Below are 10,446 nucleotides of genomic sequence, written 5' to 3' on the forward strand. Positions count from 1 at the left end.
GATGTATCTCCACTGAACTGTATTAGTGCATGAGATCAAAAAGAGAGTTAGATGATGTGAGGGAGAGAGGCTTAAACACTTGTTCAACCTTTAGAGAGAAGTGTCCCGCGGTGAGGCTGCCAAAAATGATGACGAGCTGAAAAATGGCCATTTAGCATGCTCTAACAGAGTGAACGTGATACGAGATTGTGTACCGCGAGACAGAGGTTAATATGGTGAGAGATACGCGCGTTAGACACCCCGATATTTGGCTACCGAATTCCACCGCCACCAAGGCCGATCTGACCTTATCTCCGCTCATGCATCGTTGTGAGCATGACCAGGTCTGACAGCACAAGAGAGGGCAACGTCTCAGAGCAGCAGACCCCACACAACACACACACCACACACAACACACACACAAAACACCTCAACACCTCCATAAGTAACGTAGTCAGAGTGGTAGTCAGGCACTTACCCTCGACAGCTTGTTGGGCGAGTCCTTGCCTCCCTCTCTCTGCTTCAGGGAGTTGAGGATCTTGGTGGAGGGAATGTGCCACTTGGCCTCTGCGGACGGACGGAGGAGAAGAGAGTTGAGTGGGGTTGGATTCGCAGGGCACCGGCGCACAACTGGGGCGTGACGGGTGAGTGCCACCTGGCGCGGACTGAAGATACAACTCTCCAATGATGTAAAGTAACTAAGTACATTTACTCAAGTACTGTACTGAAGTATATTTTTTAGGTATTTTGGGGCGGTGTAGCCGCCCCTATAAGTGGGGTTGGGACACCTCATTAGTACACCCTTCGCTGTACTGTGATTGGCTCATAATTAGTACACCCCTAGCATTAGTACACCCCTAGCTGTACTGTGATTGGCTGACTCTATTGGCTGACTCTATTCAGCACTGTGATTGGCTAGCGAGACACATGATGAAATTGATAACCTATAAATAGGACTATGCAATTAAAAAAAAAAAAAAAAATGTAAGTGAGCTTCCATCACTGTGATGACCACTGTGATGACCACACCACCCACTTCACACTGTGTGTGATTTTTTTTTACTTAACAGGAATATTTCCCATTTTCAATACTTTTACTTCTACTCCACTACATCTCAGACTCAGAGGCAAATATTGTACTTTTTTTCACCACAATTATTTGAAACTTTAGTTACTAGTTACTTTGCAGATATAAATTATTATATTATAAAACATACATTAACCACTTTAGCCCTATTTTATACCTAGGCTATTTGAAAATAGCCAATCTACAAGCTCATAACACGTGTCATCGTGACGCGCTGTGAGCTTGTAGATCTGCTATTTTCAAACATTTTAGTACTTTTATTTTTGGTACTTTAAGTATATTTTTATGCCAATACTTTTGAACTTTTACTCAAGTAGCATTTTGAACACAGGCCTTTTACTTGTAACAGAATAATTCTACACTTTTACTTAAGTAAAATATCTGATATTCTGATATTCTTCCAACGCTGTAACTCTCAGGTCTTTTAATACTGTAACTTTACACAAAGCTGAACAAGAGTCCAATGAGCACCCGGAATTTCTGCGGGGTGCGGGAGGAGGATGAAAGACTCACCTGCAGACCTGGTCCTCTCCAGTGTGTGCTCTCTCTCTCGGTGGCTGTCGCCCTCACAGCCGTGCAGGTCCCCCGAGTGTTCATGGAGGACAGGAGACGGACATCTGAAGGAAGAAGAGGACGCTTATGCTTAGTTTGTACTCCATTGTAATACATGTTGCTCTCCAAAAAATAGCAGATCTATAAGCTCTCAACGTGTTGCGACGCAATGCGTTGCAATCTGCCGGGGCGGCAGTGGCTCAGGGGTAGAGTGGCCGGGTAGAGTGAACTGGAAACCGCAAGGTTCCCAGTTCGATCCCGGGCTGGGGGATGCTCCCCCAGAGTTAGTGTCAAAGTGTCCTTGAGCAAGACGCTGAACCCCTAATTGCTCCCGATGAGCAGGTTGGTGCCTTGCATGGTTTCCTCCGCCCTCCGTGTATGAATGTGTGTGTGAATGGGTGAATGGCACAATCAATGTAAAGTGCTTTGGATAAAAGCACTATATATATGCACCATTTACTTGTAGATCGGCTATTTTCAGCTCACAATACCGGCACGCAATGAAGTATAAATCAGGCTTTAGCTTAGCGCTGTACTCTGTGAGCGGGACTAAATGCATGACGCTTCACTGCATTCACAGCAGCAATTAGCGCGAGAGATCAACTTAAGGTCAAAATCACTCGGATTCATAATAGAATCAAGTTGAACGGAAGTTGTCAGCTGATGAGAGACGTGTCTCTCATAAAACATGGCACACACAGGCTCCCTAGCTTTCAACTGCAATGGGGAAGAGAATTAGACCCCCCCCCCCCCACAATAAGAATCTTAATTAAATCTTAAGAGCAAAGGGGGTTATGACAGACGCACTCAGAGTCACAGAGAGTCTCATTTGAACGTTAATGCAGTCTCGATCCCGTCCCCTATAGCCCCGGGATCAATTACCTAATGAACATGTAGGGCTTCTCTCTAGTCGTGACAACCCTGGCAGTGATCTGTAAAGAGTTCCATGACACTTCTTGAGGCCTCTGACAGACGGCCCGGGCAGGCGTAGGCAGCAGTGTGGAGCTAAGCCTCTTGTTATGGTCTGTAAGCACTTATACACTCGCCCACACCAGTCTCTGATGGATTCCGCCTCAAGTACAAGAACCCAATACAGTGTGTCAGCCCTTAAGCCCGTACAGTCAGCAGGCCCTGATGTCCTGTGCAAAAAAGAAAATGGGAAACGGAGCCGAGTGTAGAACAAATCTATTTTACAGTGTTGTTTCTACACTGGCTCGTTCTCCGGGACACCTATAGCGTCCTTCTGTATATAAAGGGTCATTGGAGCAAAATACCTGGAAAGGACAGGTCCACTGCAGCTCTGTGTATAGCGCTTTTAAGGTGTGCTTTTTCCCCAGAGACATTGCCCTCTCCACTCATGCAGAGTTAAGCCTCCACAGAGATTGAAGTTCACCGTAAGTTGTTTTGTGGATTTCACCTCGACTTAGTAGCCTACACCCGCACAGCGATATAGAACTTTACAAAGACATCATAGCAGTGGTATATCTCTGCTGTCAGGCAGAAACCAGCTAAACTCCAACAAAAACAAAACAAAAAGTGGAGTTAGGAGGTTTTGTTCATCATTGATAAGAACAGCTGAATGGACCTCCAAGCTCACAATGAGGTTGGAGGTCAAAAGGGGGTGGAGCCTGGAGTCAGCAAAACCAGCTAACTCCACCCCCCTTTGGTGGACTTAGCTGGTTTAGCAGAAAGTTTGAGGATCCAATGGAGTTAGCTGGTTTTGTCAGAAGCACCTTTTAAAACTTTTTATTGCTTCAATATTTTTTTAATCAACACACAGACGTAAAGGGTGTTCAACAGCACTGATTTATGGACAAAAATTGCAAAAGTGGAAAAATGGAGTTAGCTGGTTTCTGCCCGACAGCAACGTTATGCTTATTTGACGGTCACAAAGCATGGCGTACCCATCATATGAAGGCTGCTGGGACCAGGTGCTGCTGCCAGAAGGTCCCGGGTCACTGGAGGAGGACTGGTTACTGGGCGAGCTACGGTAGTGCGGGTCTCCCTTGTTACACGAGGTGACCTGAGGGTTCTCCATATCGTGCATGGTCCTGCAGAGACAATGATCCACACAGCATAAGGACATGCTGTATGTTACTCACTGACACACAGAGTATATAAGGGCACATATATAGCTTCAGGACATGGACTGAATCAGTGAGACCATTTTTGCCAGTGGTGGAAAGTAACTGATTACATTTACTCAAGTACTGTACTTAAGTACAAGTTTGAGGTACTTTTACTTTACTGGAGTATTTACAAATTTCAATATTTTTTACTTCTACTCCACTACATCTCAGAGGAAAATATTGTACTTTTACTCCAATGCAATTATTTGACAACTTTAGTTACTAGTTACTTTGTAGATTTTGATTATTATTACAAAACATACAATAACCACTTCAGCCCTATATACAGTACATTTCGTCCATTTGAAAATAGACGATCTACAAGCTCACAATGCGTCGTGCTGCGACGCATTGTGAGCTTGTAGATCAGCTATCTTAAAATTATGTTTATACATTTGAAAACTTGAAATGGGACATTCTGCATAATGAGTACTTTTAATTTAAGTACATTTTGATGCCAATACTTTTGTACCTTTACTGAAGTACATTTTGAATTCCGGACTTTTACTTTTACTAAATTGCAGTATTGATACTTTTCTTGAGTAACAAATTTGAGTACTTTTTCCACCACTGATTTTTGCAGACCTGTAACACACTGACATGTGGAAGTAACGTTACGTAAAAGACAGATAGTGGTACAAACGACATCTTTGGACATCTTTCCTAGGGGCTGCGGTTATGTAACAAGCGGAAACAAAAGGCTTTTGTGTTTCTTTTGTATGTCTATTGACATTTTGAAAATGGCTGTTTAGCCCCAAGGAGCGTCTCTCTCTGTACAGTGAGGTTTGCAGACGAATGGCAGAAAAGTGTGAGCACTGTCAGCGATGCATGAAGTTATCTGATGCTACGGTGACAAAAGGCACACAGCGAAAGGTTATCTTTGGGGAGGTACAGTACAAGGACTCGCAGAGGAGAGCGCAACAAACATACTGTATAGTTATAACTCCAGTTTGTCAAATGAAAAACAAGCAAGGTTTTCTCTGTGTGTAAAACAGATGGCGAGCCCATTGTGTTTACATCGTTAACCCATTAAGACTGGCGAACGCATCTGTGTCATTTTAAGAATTATTTGGGCTATTTAAAAAATATATGTTTTTTTTTGGTTGCAAATCTTCGAATATATATGTTTTAAAACATTTTTAACTCCGATCTGTGCTTCTGGGGGTCCCTGGAACAACGTATTTTGAGATGGGGGTCCGCGGACAAACTTATCATTTTGGGGGTCCTTGACATGAAAAAGTTTGAGAACCACTGATATAACATATTTGATTTGTGCAAATTTTCACGATTTTTCGAAAAATAGATCTACAAGCTCATAGCGCGGCACTCTGTGCCGCGCTATGAGCTTGTATATCTGCTATTTTTTGAATACCCAAAGTAATCTAAAATGACACAGATGCGTTTCCGGATAGAATGGGTTAAAGTGAAGTGAACAGAAGTGGTTTTGAATGTGAAAGGATGCTGCAGGCGGCATCTTTGAAACCTAACACTGAGTGTACTGTTGTACGGCATGATGATGACGAATGAAAACAACCCTCTATGTGCAGATGTGATGAATTGTTTTCTGCAGCATGCACTCCTTTTTTTAAATGTATATATATCATTTTTATCCCACGATTTTGTAACCCCTTTTTTCACCCAGTGCCAATTGCCTAGGTAATCCTGGGCGCTACTCTCCCTCTTCCCGCCTAGGGAGCTGACCTTCAATGCATGAGGAGCTCAGCTAGCAAGCCACTTCTTATCACCTGACAGGGGGGAGTTTCCCCGGTTGGACGTAGTGCGTGGAAGGAACACGTTATTCCAACCAGTTCCTTTCTCCTCCATAGCTTGCACTCCTAATGTGTATCATATCATAATGCTGGAGAGACAAGGGTTTTGTCTACTGTGCATACTCCCACCTGCCCAGGAAACCCCCCCTGAGAGCCTAGCTACTGTTTGCTTGAGATTGAAAACAAACATGGGATTCAAGATAGTACAGTATGTCTCTTATAGTATAGTCGATTGCCTAGCAGCCTTGGACACAAGACAGCAATCCCATAGACAGCATGGTTTTTAACATTAGCTCTCAATTCCAGGTTTAGCTTTCCATAAGCCAAAAGACAAATTCTGAGAATCACTCTGTTCGCACAGAAAATTCTGGTCTTTGTACAGAAAATGTCAAAATACACACACATCGTTATGTGACCATGGTTGTGTCTATTGGATGGGTAGACCCAATGCAATATATTCTGAAAATGTTAGATTTCAAGTGCACATTATTTCCATAATATATAGTCAAGTTTTGGCCAAATCTTTTATATGTAGAAACAAATATGTTAAATCTATTGTAAGTACACATTCTCCAGTCCAGACCACCATGAGACACCCACCAAAATGCCAGTAACTCAATCGCAGCTTCACATCATCGAACACTTTGGGCCAGAGCGCTACAGTTCTGCCCCAGTTGAGGTGTTAGTCTCCTCAGAGGGGTCCAGACACTTAATATAAAACAGCAGCAGCTGCCTCTCGCTCTCTCTCACTCTCGCTTTCTCTCTCGGCACATCATGAAAAAGTTGGAACGCAGGGTTATATTGAACGTCATTTTTCTCAGAGTGCTGCAATAACATTGGTGGTCAGAGGGAATGCCTGTCAGTCTCCGACGGACACATATTGGGTGTCATGTTTTACAGTGCCAGGCCTGGAGTCAGCTACGAGGGAAGGAGACACCACTTTAGCGAATTCACACACTCCTTATGCAGCGCACAGATGTTCTGTTTTCATGATGTATGCACGTACGCAGAAGACGGCAACAACATAGGCAGCTGCAGCAGGGCTACAAATTACGACTAACAGCTCAAAGAAACACTGCAAAGTGATGTCAGTTATTATATTTGTTTACTAGTTGTTTAGATTGTACTGTTATTGTACTGTACTGTATTGTATCGCACTATCATGTTATTATGCCCTACCGATGACCTTGTAGATAAATGACCAAGTTACAGAATTGGTCAAGTGGTTGCCCCTAACAATGGATTAGCCAATCGCAGAGCAGTCTCCCCTCCAGGCTATGGGATTACGGTGATTCTATATAGACGAATCCACAGAGCGCTGCGGTGTCGGACTCCTGCTGCGGTGTGCATTCTGACACCGCAGTTGTGATTGCGCCAGGGGAGCGCTCTGTGCATTCGTCTATAAAGTCCATGATCACCGAGTACACACATGAGTACACACATTGTTACCGGTAATGGTTCTGATTTAGTCATGTAAACAGATTGTGAATATATAAAACCCAGAGCGAGACAGACTACCTGAGCTGAAATTGGGGAAAACATTGAGATGCAGATGGTGGTTTGCGATTCCTTCATTAGTAATAGTATATAGTTGGTTGCAAACAGCCTGTGTGGTATCATTTCATATGGCTTAAACCCCAAATATTCCCAAATAGTTGAATGAGTTAATGAGGCAATGAGCTAATCTGACCAGACTTTAAGGTGGACTGACCTTGAAACTGACCAATCTCAAGTGTTACAACGAAAATGTTGGCCAATAATAGTGCATGAAATGGTCAAAGTTGTCATACTGACATTTAAGGTGTGTTGAGGGATTCTCACCATCAACTCATGGTAACATGGTAACATGCAAGAAAGCCAAATTATTCCATTATTCAATTATTTTCTCCAGTATAATTATCTACATGTAATATTAACAAAGAATTCTGAAAAGGCAGGAAACCATCCTTTTATTATTTGGAGCAGCTAAAAAGGGTAGGAGAGAAAACAGCTCTCCATGCGCCGAGGTGACATGACGGAGAGTGCACAGTGAAAGCATCCCAAATAACAATCACTCTGACAAAACACTCAATACAGACTGAGTGGGAGTCACCAGATAATTACAATAATTACAATTAATTAAAAACTTTCACTCTTTCAAATCAAACATCCCAAGATTGAGTATTGCTCTTGCAATTACATTTATAACATTTTTTATTAAAAACCATGTTACTGTATTCAATACTTCAGTACACAACAACATACATCACTGGTGGTAACACTCAAAAATATTGCAGATGAACATTTCATATCCAGGAATTCACATTATAGACACGCCACTTAAACTCCACTTAAACCCTTTAACAAATTGCCCACAATTCCGCACAAAGCCCAGCCTTAAAACAGGGTTTTTTACCCAGTTATATTTAAATAGATACTAGGATTGATGTCTACCTGCTATCCAACTTGTTGTTTACTTTGCAGTCTTTTTTAGCAGCTTGCTTTAGAGAAGCTGCTCTATAAACGGGCGGCGATAAAGGGGTAAAGAAAGGGCTCTTCCATTCGTATTTATACCCCTAGCCAGGAAAGGGGGCGTGGCTGTGGAAAGGGGGCGTGCCTGAAAGGATCTAACCGTTGCTTCGACTGTGGGCGTCAGGTTACAGTGTGGCAGTTTGAATTGATTGACAGCCTGTATTTGTAGGATGCCACTCCCTCTCAGCTCTCACGCAGAGGACACAGAGTAGGAGAATACTTTAAAACATAATAAAATATAGAGAGCACCAAACAAATTATACATTTCTTTTTTTGTCTGCTTAGGGTTGGATAAAAACTAGATTTTGTGGCATTTTTTCCCAAAGTTTTATTTGCTCCTCTAACCCATTAAGACCTGAAGCCGATTCTTACTAATGTCTTCTAAATCCTAACAGTTTTCTGAAAAACTTATGTTTCTATATCAGTGGTTCTCAAACTTTTTCATGTCATGGACCCCCAAAATTAGATGTATTTGGCTGCCGACCCCATCTCAAACTATTTTGTTCCAGAGACCCCTCAGAAGCAAAGATTTAAGAGTTTAAGAGAAGAGTTAAAAATGTTCGCTTTAAAATAATATAAATACATTAATTTGCACACATTTTATTGATTTTTCAAATATAGCAGATCTACAAGCTCATAGCGCGGCACTCGGTGCCGCACTATGAGCTTGTATATCTGCTATTTTTGAATAGCCAAAGTGTAAAATAATGCTTTTTAGCTCAAATAAAAAAATGACACAGATGTGCTCCAGATCTTTATGGGAAATAGTTAGTCTACTGTCTGCAGCAGCAGCAGCAGCAGTCAGTCAAGTCCAGATAAAACAAATTCATAATAGAATGCACATTAAACAGTACTTTTTGCCCTAAATCCCCCAAAATGAGATTATTGAGATTAGTTTAGCTTGCAAGCTGCTTTAAATTATGACTGTGTGATTGTTTTCTTGTTACTTGACTGCTTACTGCTGTTGTTGTTGGGTAACAATGGTTCACAGTGTTTGCACTGATTTGCACTTTGTAAATCACTCTGGATTAGAGTGACTGCTAAATGCCTAAATTAGAAATTGTATATACTGAAAATTATTTGTATGTATATACATTAAGTATATTTTAATAAATAACGTAATTCTGTAATGGTTCATATGCAAATATATTTTCCTTATAATGTCTCTGTATTCCTTTTGGTCTTATCTGGCAATCCCCTTTACTGCTTTCATTCCCCCACCCCTTCTCTCTCTCTCTCTCTCTCTCTCTCTCTCTCTCCCCATTCTGTCCTGTACTCCCACGTCCTCTGGGGGGCTACATATCGTGAAGAGCTTTCTCTTTGTTTCTGGAGTAATTGGCTGAGATGAGCTCACCAGTGGCAGAGTCCCTGTCACCACCTACTCAATATGGTGCAAGGAGAGAGAGAGAGAGAGAGAGAGAGAGAGAGATAGAGAGAGAGAGAGAGAGAGAGAGAGAGAGAGAGAGAGAGAGAGAGAGAGAGAGAGAGAGAGAGAGAGAGAGAGAGAGAGAGAGAGAGAGAGAAATGGACTGCCACAAGTGCCAGTGTCTCTGATTATTAAGGGGAAGGCAGTCATTGTACTGTACAGTCAGGGGGGGTCGGATTGACACACAGGTTACCTTATCATGGCATTGGCTGCTGGTCAGGGGGTTTCATTAGAATGTGCAAATTGGCACTTTACATGACTCAATGGAGATGTCCAAAAGAGACATCTCTCCAGTCTAAAACAGGAACAAAGACTAAAAGGCTCTGCTTATCATCTAGAGGGAGATGAAAGAGAGATACAAAGGCGTTCTGTTGATTTCAAATGCTCCTCAAACACAAAAGACCCTGAAAAGAGATGTTGCACCTTTAATCTCAACCAAAAAAAAAAGGGGCGTCAGTTCAAAGATTATGCACATCCTTAATGCATGGTGACGTTTGATCATGATCTTTGCTTTAGTAGCCTGGTTCCAGACCATAGACCCCACCCACTCTCTGAAGCTCCACGCAGCTTCAGTCTGATAATCAGGCTATTGCTTTAGTTCACTGAAAACCTTGAAAGGATATTTTAAAAGGAAAAATGTCAGCTAGTTCCAGTTAAACTCATATATCTGGGACCACAGGCGCTTTCGGCTCCTGACGCTAAATAATAATACATTATTTAATGAATTAATCATTATTCTCTAACCAGATTAAAGGGATAGTTCACCAAAAAGATATAGTTTTTTCTATCGATTAGTCACCCAATGGAGACTTGAATTCATGGATATTTTTTAGTTTTTATCGCATTCCTAAGCCAATAATTTGATGACCAGCGGACTGGTAGGCAGCGGTTCCGGTAAGAACACAAAGGAGAGGTCATCAAATTATTGGCTTAGGAATGCAAAAAAAAAAAGAAGAAGAATCCATGAATTCAAGTCTCCATGGGGTGTAAATA

The 10,446-nt window shown here is 42.0% G+C and overlaps 1 protein-coding gene across 1 annotated transcript in view; it reads right to left on the minus strand.

Moving 5' to 3' along the window:
• Positions 1-10,446, minus strand: part of LOC308101105 (signal-induced proliferation-associated 1-like protein 2) — a 122,877-nt gene that overhangs the window by 24,054 nt on the left and 88,377 nt on the right. Inside the window, 3 exon segments of the mRNA XM_080450441.1 lie at positions 458-546; positions 1,580-1,683; positions 3,523-3,669. Coding sequence (XP_080306567.1) covers positions 458-546; positions 1,580-1,683; positions 3,523-3,669 — 340 coding nt within the window.

The sequence above is a fragment of the Gymnoscopelus braueri genome (assembly GCF_963280865.1).
Source record: "Gymnoscopelus braueri genome assembly, chromosome: 14".
Classification (NCBI taxonomy): domain Eukaryota; kingdom Metazoa; phylum Chordata; class Actinopteri; order Myctophiformes; family Myctophidae; genus Gymnoscopelus; species Gymnoscopelus braueri.